This window comes from Electrona antarctica (genome assembly GCF_951216825.1).
Source record: "Electrona antarctica genome assembly, chromosome: 23".
NCBI lineage: Eukaryota > Metazoa > Chordata > Actinopteri > Myctophiformes > Myctophidae > Electrona > Electrona antarctica.
Genome location: NC_136804.1, coordinates 11,775,662 through 11,792,826, shown reverse-complemented (window position 1 = coordinate 11,792,826; position 17,165 = coordinate 11,775,662). Strand labels below are relative to the sequence as shown.

The 17,165-nt window shown below is 41.8% G+C and overlaps 1 protein-coding gene across 2 annotated transcripts in view; it reads left to right on the top strand.

Moving 5' to 3' along the window:
• Window positions 1–17,165, top strand: part of tmem209 (transmembrane protein 209) — a 27,058-nt gene extending 9,893 nt beyond the window's left edge. For both annotated transcript variants that reach the window (XM_079493732.1, XM_079493731.1), the window contains exons 2-15: window positions 1,406–1,573; window positions 2,968–3,026; window positions 3,260–3,391; window positions 3,873–4,105; window positions 4,443–4,647; window positions 5,468–5,643; window positions 6,709–6,780; window positions 7,452–7,548; window positions 7,705–7,830; window positions 8,162–8,259; window positions 13,118–13,232; window positions 13,885–13,982; window positions 15,111–15,184; window positions 15,738–17,165. In XM_079493732.1, the coding sequence (XP_079349858.1) occupies window positions 1,434–1,573; window positions 2,968–3,026; window positions 3,260–3,391; window positions 3,873–4,105; window positions 4,443–4,647; window positions 5,468–5,643; window positions 6,709–6,780; window positions 7,452–7,548; window positions 7,705–7,830; window positions 8,162–8,259; window positions 13,118–13,232; window positions 13,885–13,982; window positions 15,111–15,184; window positions 15,738–15,792 (1,680 nt within the window). In that variant the 5' untranslated portion in view covers window positions 1,406–1,433 and the 3' untranslated portion in view covers window positions 15,793–17,165. The remainder of the gene's footprint in view (window positions 1–1,405; window positions 1,574–2,967; window positions 3,027–3,259; window positions 3,392–3,872; window positions 4,106–4,442; window positions 4,648–5,467; window positions 5,644–6,708; window positions 6,781–7,451; window positions 7,549–7,704; window positions 7,831–8,161; window positions 8,260–13,117; window positions 13,233–13,884; window positions 13,983–15,110; window positions 15,185–15,737) is intronic.

The window sequence follows — 17,165 nt, the reverse complement described above, 5'->3', positions numbered from 1 at the left end:
GGTTCGTTGTCTCCTATAGCGTTCATATGCTTCGTTTGGAATATGTCAGCGTGACACCCACACCGCAGCACAGGGCTAAGTCAGGGGAAATCAGATGGCATCCCATGTCGCTTGAGGCCGGTGAGACCGGACCCTACGTGGTAGGTCCAAAGGAGCTCAACCCGGGGGGTCCGGAGACGGGCTAGGTAAAGTGGTTAAACTTATTTTGATGCTATAAGTAACCCCAGACACCTCCGGGCGACACTTTGAGAACAACTTTATTTTTTGATAAACCATGGCCACAGGTGATCTGATAGCAAAACCCCAAAGGAGTTTATATGCAACAACCTACACCTGGTAGATGCCACACGTGTGACGTGTATATGGCCCTTATCTTCATATCAGGATACATACATTTCATTACCAACTGATAAAAATGTTACCAAATGGTCAGTGACGGCCGGATTTTAATAATTCTTTTGTATTCAAACATCTATACCAAAGGTCCAGAACTTGAATGTAGTAGTATTTCTTGCATGCTTTCTGAGGCAGCTTTGTGTGTATGTCTGTCCTATGGTCTGTCCGTATGAGCACGGAATGTGCTCTGCTCAACTGATTGGCTGAGCACGGAATGTTATGTATGATGTTAAGAGCACCCCTCACTTCACACAAGTGTGATTTTTAAAATAACTGACAGACACTTTTCAATGATATTATTATTATTGGATACATGTTCAAATGCTAGATAAACGGAAGCAGTTTGAAAGGTTTCCTTTTACACATTTATGCTAAGTTGGTCTGGAGATGCTGTAACAAGTGATATTTGTTTTGTTGGTTAAAACAGAATGTTTTTTTGTTAAAACGTGATTATGAATGATTTATAATCTTTAGCATATTTGTTCAGTAACAGGCAGCCAGGCAGGTGAGGTGTAGACATTGAGGGAAATTTGTCACTGGTCCCATCATTGTAGCTACTGGCCCACGAACATTATTTTGAATCGATAAATAACAGTATCATAATGATGGGCCCACAGAATGCTATTTTGTAATTAACCAGATAATTTGACAGTCATTACAAAACACCAGTACCACAGGAAAATAATGTGAACTTGGTTGTTAGGGCGTTTCTTTATGGCATGACGATTATAAAAACATTTTCGTCTGAGTGTACTGTAAAGGCAGGGAACCCCTTTTGGTGTTTTACCCTTTCAGGATGGGAACCCCTTTTGGGGTTCTTGTTGCAATGTACAGTATATTGGCAGCATAAGTACATTTTTTGTAATTTTTGAATTAATATTAGAAAGTTCTCAAAACGTAGGTCAGTATTTAGAAGGCATTTTTAGAATCTAAATAGTCCTAAATGGGTAGGGTGGAGTCTGACTCTTCTTGTACAGCTGGGTGTTGAAAAAGCTCTGTGCATTTTCAGAGGTTGTGGAGGACTGCGTGCTGAGGTCATGTTCACCCCCCCGAAGGATGGCGTGTCGGCGCTCATCGACCGGACGATGAGACTGCGGCGGGAGGAGCAGGCTCGCCAGGTGGTTCTGGCATGGGCCGTGCTCAACGTCTCCATGGCCGGAATGATTTACACTGAAATGTAAGCCGCCGTCCATCGTCATGCAAAACTTACTTGGAGTAAAAGTACTAAAGTATTGATATCATAAGGTACTTAAAGTACTAAAAGTGCAAAAAGTTCAAATGTATAATGAAAGTACGTCAAAATGTGTATAGGGCTCAAGTGGTTAATGTATGTTTTGTAATAATAATCAAAATCTACAAATAACTGTAGTGGAGAAATAGTACAATATTTGCCTCTGAAATGTAGTGCAGTAAAAGTATTTGACATACTCAAGTAAAGTACAAATACCTCCAAATTCTACTTAAGGACAGTACTTAAGTAAAAGTACTTACCGGTAGTTACTTTACACCACTGCTCATGATTTAACCCATTTTAAGACCTGAAGCTGTCCTATAAATGTCTTCTGAATCCTAACGGTTTCTGTTGCTATATCAGTGGTTGTTCAATGTCAAACTCTTATCTAAAATCTAAAATGATACGGATTGAATGGGTTAAAGTTCTCAGTCGCCAGAAATTATTTCATTAATTCTATTTTAAAGTTTTACTGTTAAGAATATCAGAATGAGTCAATAGCAATAGAATACAGTTGGAGGCCATCGATATTGTCCTTTTCTTTTTGCTGAGGTTTGCGTGATCTGCGCAAAAGGACAGTTAACCCATTTTGGGCGGGAACCCCTTTTGGTGTTTTAAACATTGTTATAATTTAGCTATTGAAAAATATCAGATCTACAAGCTCATAGCGCGCCACCGAGTGGCGCGCTACGAGCTTGTAGGTCTGCTATTTTTGAAAAATCGTGAAAATATTTATTAACTGGAGGATTTAGAAGGATTTTTAAAAATTTTGAGGTCAGGCCTAAATGGGTCAAATGATAAGGGACAATATCGGTGGCACCCAACTGTACATGTTCCAGAATGCCTTTTCCATAAAACTCTAATGGTCTCTGATGTTTCATAGACTCAAAGGTTACACACAGTCACAGTTTTGCCTTTATCGGTTGGCTGTTTTTTTTTATTTTAGGAAACACAGTGCTGTGAGAGGGCTTCCTTTCACACTGTTTCACAGATCTGAACTTGGGCCGAACGAAACCGTTTGAGTCGTTAGATTTTTTTGCTTTAATCCCTGCACAGTGCAGTGCACACTATAGATTTGGCAGTATCTCTGATTCAGTGCTGTACCTGGTGTCATCTCTTCCTCAACCCACACAGTGAACATTCTGTTAGGGTGGTAACAAAAATGAGTTTTTGAAAAACCTGTTCCAATGGATTCAGTGTAGTTGTTATTTATTCATAAGCTCTTGTTAGTCATTGGTTAAATATTTATAAAACTCACAGACTCTTTAGCTTTATTTTATTTATATTCTTTTTTGCCCAATAGCCACGATAGTGTTTTTAAATTGATTTGTCTTCCTTAGGTCTGGGAAGTTGCTGAGCCGATATTACAACATCTCCTACTGGCCCATCTGGTACATTGGTGAGTGCTTCTCTTAACTGCTTAAACCGTACAAGTTTAGTTCATAACGCGTCACACACAACATGCCGTGTTGTGAGCCCTATTTTGGGCATGTCGTTATACAGTAAGTGAACATTTTCAAAATCAGGGAAAAAATCAGGGATTCTTCCAGAATAGCTGTAATAGCACATTTACATTATTAGATTGTGTCTAGTTGTGCAGTGGCCTATTGGTCTCTCTGTCTTGTCCCACAGAACTAGCCCTGGCTGCTGTGTTTAGCCTCAACGCCCTGTTTGATTTTTGGAAGTACTTCCGATACACTATGGCCCCTGCTACCATCGCTGTAACCCCTCAACAGCATGCGCTTCTGGGCCTACGAAACTCAGGTAAGAGCCTTGTAGAATAATTTAAATTTAATTAATCATGCATTTATTGATGGATCACTAAGCCTGTCACAGTTTTTACAAAATCACCTGATCACAATTATTTTAGATTATCGCAGTTGTTTGTGTTCTCATAATATCAATAATTTCCATTTATCTGTATAATTCATCTATTGTAAAAGGTTTATACATTTTCAAATATATAAAAGAATTGTGAGCTTGTAGATGAGCTATCTCCACTATTTAAAAATAGAAAATGTAGAGTAGAAAATGATTTGTTAAACCTTTGGTATAGTACATGTAAATTATGGTGCAAGTCACTCATTTCTTTTGTATATTTGTTAATTGTCATTATCTGCCTGGCCCAGTTACCATTTTTGTTTGTGTCCCAAGAGTCCTTTGCTAGTGAAGTGAAAGTCATCAGCTTGCTCTGTTCAGTATGGTATTCAAGTAAATGTTCGTTGTTACTGTCGACCACTGCCAGGTATCCAGGCCTCCCCTCCTCAGAAACCGGCGAAGGCGGAGACTCCGGCCCCTGCTCAGTCTTCCCCCATGCAGGGCCAGAATGTCCTGAGCTTCAGCCCCTCACGGCCCCCCACCGCCAGCCCCAAATTCTCCCCCAGCTGTGTCCCTGGCTACAGCCCTCCGCTGGGAAGCCCGTCCACACCAAGCAGCACCGGAGGAGGGGTCTTCTCCCCCTCGCTGCCCTTTGGAAAGGTGGGTTCATTCATTGTGCGGTAGAGAGATGGAAGTTGATCTTAGTGCTCTTGTCAGTGCTGGCAAATGATTGTTGTTAACCCCTGAGGGCCTGAGGGCGATTCTACAAATGCCTTCTAAATCAGTAGTTCTCACACTTTCAGGATTTAAAAATTAAAAAAATAGCTGATGCAAGCTTGCAGTGTGGCACGAAGTGACGTGCTGTGAGCTTGTATATCTTTTACTTTTACTGTTAAAGTAACCTTTGCAATGTTGTAATTTCAATGAAACATTTCACAACCAACCAACTCCTCCGCCCACTGTGTGTGTGTGTGTGTGTGTGGGTTTCTCCTGTCAGGTGTTGAACTACAGCCCGTCGCCCGGGTCCTCGCCGTACCCCAGCAGCCTGGGTCCCGCCGAGGGCTCCGGGGTGCGTGCTCGCTACCGCACCTCTCCCTCTGTGTTCAGCTCCCCCGGGGGGAAGGAGGACTACATGGAGGACCTGAAGACCCTGGAGAGGTTCCTCCGTGCCGAGGAGGAGAAGAACCACCGGAGTCAGCTAGGTTAGTGATCGTAACCACTGTAGTGTTGGGCAACGTGGCTTTACACACAAGAAGTCGCCAAGTCAACCCCTGCCCGCCCCTATTTTGGGCATCATTATAGGGGTCTGTAATAATTTTCAAATATTTTCAATAGACTTCAAAAATAGCATGGCTAGTTGGCTACAAGCTTAAAATGTGTCCTAGCGAGTGCACAAGTGGGTCCATTTGCTTCAACGTTTACAAATGGGATGACAATTTTATCCAATCAAGTGAGAACCTGTGCATGATTCAGGATGAAGAAGTGATGATGCAAATAAATGAGTAAAATTGAAACTGGAACACTGCGAAATTGAAGCTGATAATTGGGTACTCCCTCCTTATTGGCTGAAATTAGCTACCCACAAGAAAATGTATTTTATGTTTATTAACAAGGCGCTAGAGTGCCATGTAGATGAGACAGATTTTACTCTGAAAAGCCCCGCCTTCCATTACCCCCCAAAACCGGGAGGCATAATTTTCCCTTAGTACCTCACGCTACCTCGTCTCATGTCTCTCTAGAAGCGCTAACATTCCAAACGAGGTGCTTGCTTAAGTCAGGAATGACCACAGGGGGGCACGGTGGCAGTCGGTAGTGCTGTCGTCTCACAGCTAGAAGGTTCTGGGTTCGATTCCCGCTGGGGGCGACGCGTATTCCCTCCTCCGTGTCATCACTGCGCATACCCTAGGTGGGGTTGGCAAAAGGCCTTTCTGTGTGTAGTGGAGTTTGCATGTTCAACAAAGATATCTTTAAATGAACGTTGAGGATTTTACTGTGTGCGTCATTATTATATCTTCTCTCCAGGAAGTCCAGAGTCCTCGTCTCCGACTCACAGCCCTACCTTCTGGAACTACAACCGTTCGGTGGGTGACTACGCCCAGAGTCTCAGGAAGTTCCAGTACCAGCTGGCCTGCCGCTCACAGGCGCCCTCCGCCCTCAAAGATGACACCGACCTGGGCTCCAAACAGGCTGCAGAGGAGGTCAGTGGGGGTGGGGTGGGGTGGGGGGGGCTTGTCATCACAGGCAACAAGACTTGTAATAATGGATTCATCTAAAATATGTTTGTTCAGTCATCCCCATCCCAAGTTACAGTCCAAATTGGCGGGTGGCTAATGTTCATTTGTCAAAGAAGAGAGGAAAAGATGGCTCCATAAGTGATTTTTATCGTCAAATCAATAAATCAAAAGAAAAGAAACTACATGTTTTCCCCTCTTTAACCCATTAAAATTGGTCATTTTAGATTTTAGCTATATACAGTATATATATATATATATATAGCACATACAAGCTTTGTGTCCTATGAGCTTGTTTTTTTATATCATGAAAATCTATATTTTGAGATGGGGGGGTGGGGGGGGGTCAGACTAATATCACTGTGTAGATATTAGTATGGAACTTCGGTGTGGAAGATGTATTTCCAGGGGGCGGTTACAAACAGATTCCAACGTCACAGCAAAAGGTCTCACTTTGAATAGTAGGCTCCGATTGGTCACCCACAACTCTCGGGTGAGTGACATATAATTCAAACCGAGGACGCCAGAGTGCCAGACCAATCTCCCCAGGCGACATGAAAAACAGTTTGAGAACCACTGATATAGAAACGTAATGTCTTCATGAGACTGTTAGGTCCTCAGGTCTTTTTTTTTTTTGTAATGTTTTTTTTTGTGGCTTTCGCCTTTATTTTATATTTTTTATGGAGGGACAGACAGTAGGCTGACAGGAAATGGGGAGAGAGATCGGGGGGAAGACATGCAGTAAAGGCCGTCGGGATCGGGAGTCGAACCCGCGGCACACTGCCAGACTGGATTACCAGCCAAGGTGCCTGGACCACTGAGCCATGACCCAGGCCAGGTCCTCAGGTCTTAATGGTTTAAGTTTGTTCCCGGGGGTCAGCAGCACCTCACCTGGTCACCACAGCCTTTGCTATGCGTTACCTACCCTGCTATAATGCTCATATCCTCCCACCACGTTATTAGGTTGTTGAAATCTCGATAAAAGGGTTCATGATGACACTGCCTTTTTTTAATGTCCTCGCTCTTGTGCAGGTGTGGGCCAGAATCACCACTAGTCGACCCGTGGTGGATCGCATCGACAGCTGGACGGCCAAGCTGAGAAACGTGGGTATTCCGTACATGTGGTGTATCGATACATGATTCAAACATGTACAGTATCTACCAGAAAAGTAGTATCCAACGATGAGAGATTAGACCAATAAGTGGCAATAAGTGGAGTCTACACACTAAATCCACCTTATTGATCTGAATCAGACCGAATGTTACTTATCTGTAACCCACATCCTTTCCTTGTTCAGGGCATGAAGTTAAGTGTTCAGTATGGCTCTGAACATGCAATCGATAGCTGTTTTTGCTTGTAATGTTGGTATGGTAGGAAAAGGGTTGAATCACTGATACGCCTGCCACTCTGGATAAGAACATTATTACCCAAAACCTCTACATAAAACAAGTAGCAAAACATGTAATGAAATGGCTCTGTGTGTAATTATTACTTGTGTACATGGCAGTGTCGAGCACTTGAAATAGATGTGCAAGCCCACGATGAGTTGCGAGCTTGTAGAATCTACAATGCAGTTAATGAAAATGGAAATGTTGATGTCCTCACAAGTATACGCAACTCAACTCAACCTTTATTTATATAGCACAATGGTCGACCAAAGTGCTGTACAGGTTAAAAACAGAAAGGAAAGAAAACAAGACAAGCAAAAGAAAAACAAGTCGGATCAATACATGTAAACATAACATAAACGCATAAGTGTGTGTGTGTGTCACAGTGGATAAGTGACACCATCCTGGTACCTCTGGTGAAGGAGATGGACTCAGTCAACAGCCAGCTGAGGAGAATAGGCTGTCCAGAGCTCCAGGTGGGAGGTAAGTGTATGATGCCGCCTTCATTTCATTATTTCTTGTACTACACTGCCCACTTGTGGTCAAGCTACAAAAAAAAGCAAGTTTTCAGCAACTTCAAGTAGACTAATCATAATGGCCCTAGTTTGTAATAAGTTTTTGTTTCTGTCCACCCACCAGAGACGAGCATTAGCAGTTTGAAGCAGGCTGCCCTGGTGAAAGCCTCCTCCATCCCCACCATGAATGCCATCGTCCAATACCTGGACATCTCCCCCAACCAGGAGTACCTGGTGGACAGGATAAAGGGTATGTCCACACAGCTAAAGTATAACATCATACTTAAAATACCAAAAGGGGTTCTCAGACAGTTTTTACGTTGCAGCTAAAATGAATATCAAATAATTAAATGCTGAATCGAGCAACTTCAAAACTGGAGTGTTTTCAAAGTTTCTTTTGAAAGTGAAATATCCCTACTTTTGCTGGGGACCCCCTGGAACCCCCCCAATGATTCAGCTAGGGTAAAGACCACACACAAAAGAAAACGGCATCAATATTGAACAATATTATTAAACGACAGTATACAACCTCTTTTTTAAATGAGTTCTATAATTTGTGTGTGTGTGTGTTTGTGTTTCAGAGCTGGCACATAGTGGCTGTATGAGTTCATTCCGTTGGAACGGAGGTGGCGATGTGAAGGGCAGAAAGTGGGACACAGACCTCCCCACGGACTGTGCTGTGAGTCTACACACACGCACACACACATGTTGCGTTTAGTTCACGTTGAAGCAGGAAGTTCTTAAATCCAACTATAGCAGCTCAAGTGATCATTATTTGACCCCCTCCCCCTGATGTTTACTGTACATATACATTCATTGCTACTAGTGTTCATTATGTCTAGTTTATTATTAATTGGCCATTAATTGTATGTCTTTAAATGTCGTAATGGATTGAATACACAGAACCACAATGGAAACAAGCCCCTAGGTCTAGGGCTTTTTGTCTCCACCAGGCCGAAGGCATGGGGAGTATGTTTTGCACTCCGTCCGTGTGTGTGTCCGTCCGTCCTTCCGTCTGTGTACAGCTAATCTCCGGCACCGTTAACCCGGTCGATGCCAAACTTTGCGCACACACTCCCTGGATGCCAACGATGAACCTCTGCCCCACATTTTCCAGAACGGCCTGTTATAGTGCCACCATGAGGCATCTTTTCACAATTTTTACCTAAAACTGCACAGATCTGCGTGAAACGTTGCATGCACACTCCCTATAGTCCAGGCATTCTAGCTCATTTTGGACCTAAAAGCTAAAGTAATTGTAAAACAAGATTTTTTTTCACAGACCATTTCTATGAGGTCTCCGGAACAACATACTAAAAGTCCCAAGAAATCCCAGTTGGGGAAATATGTTTAATTGGCATCAATCCAAGATGTCCACCAATAAGACTATTCTCAGAAACTGCATAGACAATTACCAATCTTGGAATAAATTCCTTACCAATAAGTCATTGAAACAGATTTTTTTCACAGACCATTTCTATGAAGTCTCCCGAACAACATATCAAAAGTCCCAATAAATCGTAGTTACAGAAATAGGTTAAATTGGCATCAATCCAAAATAGCCGCCAACTGGGACTATTATGAGAAAAATGGCCAATCTTGGAATAAATTCCTGACCAAGAGTTAATTGTAACAGATTTATTTTCTTCACAGACCATTTCTATTAAGTCTCCAGAACAACATACTAAAAGTCCCAAGAAATCCTAGTTGCGGAAATATGTTTAATTGGCATCAATCCAAGATGTCCGCCAATAAGATATTCTCAGAAAAATGCATGGCCAATTACCAATATTGGAATAAATTCCTTACCAATAAGTAATTTAAACAGTTTTTTTCACAGACCATTTCTATGAAGTCTCCAGAACAACATATTAAAAGTCCCAAGAAGTCGTAGTTGTAGAAATTTGTTAAATTGGCATCAATCCAAAATGGACACTAACTGGGACTATTATCAGGAAAAAATGCCATATAAATTCCTGACCAAGAGGTCATAATTTCCTTCTTCACAGACCATTTCTATGAAGTCATCAGAACACCATACTAAAAGTCCTAGGAAATCCTAGCTGTGGAAATATGTTTAATTGGCGTCAATCCATGCAGGATGTCTGCCAATTAGTGGCTCAGCAGCAGTGGCTCAGAGGTAGTGTGGCCGGATGGGAACCACAAGGTTCCCAGTTCGAACCTGGGCTCCCCCAGAGTTAGTGACGAAGTGTCCTTGAGCAAGACGCTGAACCCCTAATTGCTTCTGCAGGTTGGTGCCTTGCATGGTTTCCTCCACCATCTGTGTGTGAATGGGTGAATGTAATGCACAATCTATGTAAAACGCCTTGGATAAAGGCACTAGGCTATATAATATTTACCCTTATCAAATTATGACGGGCCCAATTTCCATTCGTCTGAGATTTCAATTGACTTCCAAATATATTTTGAGCTGAGGATATTCAGATACAATACTGTGCATTTTAGCCATTTTGAACCAATATAACAATATAACTAATAATTTTGTTTAGCACTTTGTTCGTTATAAGCTAACAAGCCAAATGGGCATTACATTTATAACTAACATTAATGTTAGATTAATGTTAGATTAATAATGTTAGATTAATAATCGTTATAATTTTTCCAGAAATCCAAACAATTTAGTTGCCACTCACCTTTGAATTACTTTCCAAAACTGAAACTAAATAAGAATAGTTACAATATAGTAATAATAATAATATTAATAATACTCAGTTTCATCGACTTCAAAGGCATTTGACTCGATCTACAGAGGCACAATGGTAAAGATCCTTAAGGCCCACTCCGGGCGACCATATGCAGGAACAAGGGCCAAGCTGGTGACCCCAGATGACAACAGCGAGGAGTTTGACATCCTGGGTTAATGCAAGGGAACAAACAAACTAGCCCCCTTCCTCTTCATCATAGTCCTGTATTATGCACCCAGGAAGGCCATCAGTGGACGAGAGCAGGATCTTGGCTTTACTCTAACGCCAAGGAGGTCGAGACGACATACCAAAGTAGTCCTGACAGACTGTTGTTGTCCGCACAGACTAGACTATGCGGACAACATCAGCCTGCTCTCCGACAACGTGGAACAAGCACACCTTTTTTCCAACAGTACTCCTACAGATGTTGTCCGAAAAACATGCAAATTACATCAAAAACAGCCGATCTACGAGGTCATGCTGCAAAACTGTATGCACCAAAAACAGCCGATCTACAAGATCACGCTGCTACACGCGGTTATCACCTATAACATCTCACCGGAACATCCACCTCTGACAACAGGAGGCACTGTGCTGAAGGAAGTCAAGGACTTCAAGTTTCTGGGCTCATGGGTCAACTGAACGGAGCAAGATCTGAAAGTGAGGGAGGCACTTGCATGGAGGTCCTTGAACGGCATGGCCAGTGTATGGATCTCCCTCCAACCTCCCCTGTGAAATCAAACTCGGCTTCTTCTATGCAACGGTGGAGTCTGTTCCTCTATATGGCAGTGAATGCTGGACCCTGAAGCCAACCCTGCAGAAGTCTCTAGACGGGTGCTACACCAGAATGTTGCATGCAGTACTTAACTTCAACATGTTACCAACAATATTCTGTAGCCAGTCACGTTACCAGTCGACTAAAGAGCCATGGCCCAATGGGCGAGTAGTAACGCAGCACCGTATAGCCTACAGTTGTCCGCCCCACATGGAAGCGCGTCCACGTGCGCCAGCCAGGAGCTAGGCTCGACTGACTGGGGGACCTCCACCCCAGGGAGACTGACAGAGCTGCCGACTACTAGGTTAAGGTCTGTGCCGCCTGCGGGAACATACTTACCCATACACACCGCTGCACCAATGTAGCCACGGCCGGGGCGGGAGACGAACCCGGGTTCCCCATTCCACAGGCACATGCGTTACCAGTCATGGACGAATGAGCCATGGCCCAATGGGCAGCTTGAATTCTTGTAGGACTCTGACTAATACATTTGTAATATAGTCAACCAACAATTGGTATGCTGAAAAAAACATTGCACAAATTCCTATGAGCTGGGGGCTCTAAATGTATCTAATCAAACTGCAACCCATTTTGTATTAACCACTCTGTCCCAAAATAAATCACTTAAAATCTTTCAAATGTATGCCATTTTATAATAAAGTGGTGGCTATTTTGGATTGATGCCAATTAAATGATGTGTGGTGAAATAAATCCTGTTACAATTACCTTTTGGCCAGGAATGTATTCTAATATTGGCAATTTTTCTTATAATAGTCTCAATTGGTGGACATCTTGGATTGATGCCAAATTAACATATTTCTGCAACTAGGATTTCTTATGACTTTTAGTATGGTGTTCTGGAGACTTCATAGAAATGGTCTGTGCAGACAAAAAATCTGTTACAATTACCTGTTGGTCAGGAATATATTCAAAGATTGGCCATTTTTCTGATAATAATCCCAATTGGCGGCCATTTTGGATTAATGCAATTAAACATATTTCCGCAACCGGGATTTCTTGGGACTTTTAGTATGTTGTTCTAGACACCTCTCAGAAATGATGTGTGGTGTAAAAAATCCTGTTACAATTACCTCTTGGTCAGGAATTTATTCTAAGATTGGCAATATTTCTGATAATGGTATTATTGGCAGACATCGTGGATTGATGCCAATTAAACATATTTCTGCAAACTAGGATTTCTTAGGATTTTTAGTATGGTGTTCTGGAGACTTCATAGAAATGGTCTGTGCAGAAAAAAATCTGTTACAATTACCTGATGGTCAAAAATGTGTTCCAAGATTGACCAAATAAACCCACTTGGCGGCCATTTTGGATTAATGCAATTAAACATATTTCCCCAACTGGGATTTCTTGGGACTTTTAGTATGTTGTTCTGGAGACCTCATAGAAATGGTCTGTGAAGAAAAATCTTTTGTTACAATTACTTTCTCGTGAAATGCTATTTTGCCTGGACTACTAGAGGCCAAGGACAAACCTTTGACCTGCATTTTCCGCATCTGCCTTTTATAGCGCCACCAGGAGGCCGACTTTTGTAAAACACAGCCTCAAATCATGAACGCAGCATGCAATTTACGTGAAATCTTTCACACATTTTCTTACTAGGCTGAGGAATATATCCCACCCTTTTCACATTGGCCTGTTCTAGCACCACCAACAGGTTGATTTTTGCAAAACACATTTTTGGAACAAAATGCCTCAAAAACATGTTTATATTAATCCTAAACATTTTGCCAAACATCTCACACAGTCTCCTGGTGGAGACCTGTGAGACTTTTTCTAGTTGTGTTATCCTTTTAACTGGTTCAGTCCAACCGACATGCCCACACGTCATAAGCAATCCAATCAACGGGTTGCAATGACGTGTGTACACGTCCTAGCGCATCTTCAATGATATCAAACGAGAGAAGAATATTCTGAATTTTTTTCCTTTTTTTTATTTTTGAGTTGGGACTCCAAGGCCATGTCTTCCTGGCACCCCCGAGCTTCTATTTTGAGCTTCAGTATTGTCTTCTTCTTATTGTTTTGTTCTCATTCAGATCCTCATGCATGTGTTTTGTACCTACCTGGACTCCAGACTGCCTCCACACCCTAAATATCCAGATGGAAAGACCTTCACCTCCCAGCACTACAGCCACACCCCGGACAAACCTGGTAGGAATTGGACCATCAAACTGATATTCTGACCTGACCACAAATCTTCATACCCAGTCAAGACATGGAACAGGACCTCTAAATGTAACTGTCTGATGCTGCGTTTTGTTTGTCTGAAGCTGGGCTCAGACTACATGAGTTTTAACCCATTTGAGGACGATTCTACAAAATGTCTTCTAAAGACTGACCGTTTTCTGAAAATGTCTATGTCAGTGGTGCTCAGCCTTTTCCATGTCAAGGACCCCCAGAACATTCTGTATTTGGCCACGGACCCCCATCTGAAAATATGTAGTTCCAGGGACCCCCCCAGAAGCAAAGATTTGAGTTAAAAACCTTCGCTGGGAAAGAATATATATTCAAAGATTTGCGCCACAGCAGCGCTATGAGCTTGTAGATCTGCTATTTTTCAAAAGCTAAAGTATAACATAATGCTTAAAACACCAAAAGGGGTTCCCACCCAGAATGTGTAAAAGTCTTAAACTCTGAAAGAAAGTCTGGTAGCACACTACAGGTAGTACCTGCCACGTATGTTACGTATACCCTTAACTTACAACCTTAACTGTTCCCCTTAATATTTGTGTCCCTGTATGCTCTCTTTTATGTGGACATGAATACATTGTTAAAATGTGTGTGATGTGTATGTTTAACCTAGATGTGAGCAATGAGAACCTGTTCTGCATTCACCAGAGCAGTAGCAACCCTCCGCATTACCAACTCATCTACCAGGGACAAATCTACAACCTCCCCAAGGTCAGCAGCTCACTCACCACCAGTTCTCATGTCTTACTTAAAACAGTGATTCTCAAACATTTTCATTTCACGGACCCACCAGTTTGGTGTGCATTAGGCCACGGAAGCCCCATAGCTCTCAGAATTACAGACGTGCAAGGGTCCATTTGGTTCCGTTTGTAGTTGTACACACAGTTTTCAGTCTCTCACCAAAGAGCATCTTCGCTATACTTGTTATGAACTTCAGAGCACCCAGACCTTTTCCTTTTACTAAATATATATTGCTGTTGTCTTGCAGAAACCTTATCTCCATATTATTATAATTATTTTTGTCAATTAACGCCCTGCTTGATCATACTACACTAACTACAGCATCACACAATCATCAAAAGTACTTTTTCTACTTTTGGACATATGACGTTTCCACCCGACAGAGACTATATTATACACATTAATTTAAATTCATATACAAGAATATTGTTCCTGGCATTTTTCCCAAAAACTGCATTTATTTTGGGCGGATGCGTGTGCCGTTTTTCAACTACTTTCTGAGAGCAGAACTATTTTCAACTCCAGCGTTTGGAGGTGTTTTAGACGACCGCATTGGCGTTTTCAGCCGAGAAAAACGACTCGTGGACAGGACTCCTCCTAATGCTACATTCACACTAGCAGCTACAAAGCAACAGGTTACCATTCATTCGTCAGGATCGGGATTCGAACCCGCGGCATGCTGTCAGGCTGGCATTGCAGCCTAGGGTGCCCAGACCACTACGCCGGCGGCCGGGGCCCTAGTGTTGTTTAACCTGAGTCTGACCACTCTCTCTACACAATTCCTGCTTGTAATGGGGGGAAACTAATTTACTTTAACCAATTATTTTTAACCCAAGCCTTTATATTTCCCTTGCTGGTCAGGCGCACGCTTAATAATGTTAATGAGCATGTTATGCAACAGATACTCTGTGTTGCTTTGTAGTATTGTACCTTTTTTAGCTGACAGTGTGAACGAACACAGCATAACTCTGGTGGTGGTACTAGTGGTGCCTTGCTTACTGGTCCTCTGTAAGATAGACGGGGGTCACATAATGTTTTACGATGTCTGTCTTTATTGTCATTGCACTGACATGCATTTGTTTTGGATTGTTATTTCAGGGCAGGAACAATCTGTTCCACACTGTTCTCATGTTCCTCTATGTCATCAAAACCAAGGAGTCAGGGATGCTAGGGTGAGCACTGTGGTTTACTATAATACTCTTTAACACATATTATCTAATACTATAATCATCCCAATTTACTGTAACAGTAGGGTAAACTACAGGTCATCATGGCATGAAACATTTGAAAATAATTTGAAAGCAATATTTTGATCAATCTACTATCCACTATTCAGTGGATTATAAATGGCTGATCGCTAGTTTGCAGTCGCTGGTTTCCATCACGGAAGAGATAACTTCTGATAAATGACAAACTTAAAAGTAATGTTAGAAAGGGATCTTTTGCTTTCAGTTCTACTCAGTGGAACAGCCTGGACATTAGTGTCAAATTCACAACTGTTTTGAGGCAATTGAAACGACAGGCTTGGCTTTGTAAAATGTCAAATGTTTAAGCTCTGTTTTTAAACTTTATTAAAAATTATTAGTTGCATGTGAGAGGACCACAATGTAAATCTAGTCTATGGACTTTTTTGCTGTGTGTATCCTTGAGCTGCTGTAACCTGTGTAAATGGTAAGGTTTTTGCATATCAAATTAAACTGAACTTGATTTCTGTGCTTTCCGCAGGAGGGTGAATCTGGGTCTGTCTGGGGTGAACATTTTGTGGATATTCAGAGACTGATGGCAGCTCTGGTCATGATGCTCTTGCCTGAAGATTGTGTGAGGACGATGCCAGTGGGGTTTTGGAATGGCCCACATTGTTGTAAAGGGTGATTTATACGCGTGTCACTGTCTTGCACTGAAAATAGCAGATCTTCAAGCTCACAGCGTGTCATGCTGTGACGCGCTGTGCGCTTGTAGCTCTGCTATTTTCGGTGCACAACCGCCAAGTATAAAAGGGCCGTGATGAGGCTCTCACACAGTACATCCATATCATCATTAGATCTCTGTTATGAGACAAATGCACTGAAGGACTTGTGGAATTTATTAACCACTTTCAACCTGGCGTCCCGGTTTGGTGCGGTCGTTCTGTAGGCGAAGAATCTTCACACATTTTCAAGAAAATCAACAAAACATAGCCGATCTACAAGCTCACGCAGTGCGACGCATTGTGATTTTGTAGACTGGTTCTAACTTCTGCCGGAATCTGTCTAAAATGGGATAGCACAGCAGAATGTTTGATATTATGCGCTCGCCGCTCAATTGTATTCATAAAAGGAACACTTTGGAAATGTGTTTTTGATATTTTAGGGACACCTGTCTCCGTCACACGATAATGTCCTTGTAAAACAGTGTATTTTTTTATATAGTTGGTTCCGTTTGGGATTATTTTGTATACTGAGAATATACCAGAATGGCAGACTTGTAAATAATCTACAGTACCTCTTTCTGGTGGGCCACACAAGGGTTCCAAGCACTTCTTGAATGTAAATATTTGTGTAGTTAGTTTTTTCCTGGAGCTGGAATAAAATTGTGGCCGTTTTGAATACACAGCATATGATGTAAAAACTAAATTCTACTGAAGATGAACAAAAGCGTAGTTGAAATATTAGAAATTGCTCATTTTGGTGCCTATCTTGTATAACACAAGGTATAGTTTCATTTCTATTTTTTTCAGTGGAGTGAATGGCACATAATGCTCTTGGCTTACTACCTTCCACAGGAATAGAAATGGCACACTGTAAAGTCAAAATGTACTGTGTACCTGTACACAGATTACTGATCCAATGCGGCATGGCTTTTGGTTTTAAATTAGACACGCAAACCCAAGTATTGTGTATTTGCTTGATTGTTAAATGCGATGTCATGGAACTTTGAATTTTGCATGGTTTATCTTTTGTATAGTGGACAAAATAATTGGAATTGGCAACATTTGAATACCAAATGACTTGTTTCACACTGAAGCCTTCTAAATGCCAAGGGCTGGTCAAGCCGCCTCGTGTTTGCATATTGTTTTTTTAAGGTAATTGTTTTTGCTCATTAATGTAATGCCATTTTATTTGGGACTTTGACTGAGACGTGGCATTCATTAAAATAAAAGCAATTAAGAACCTC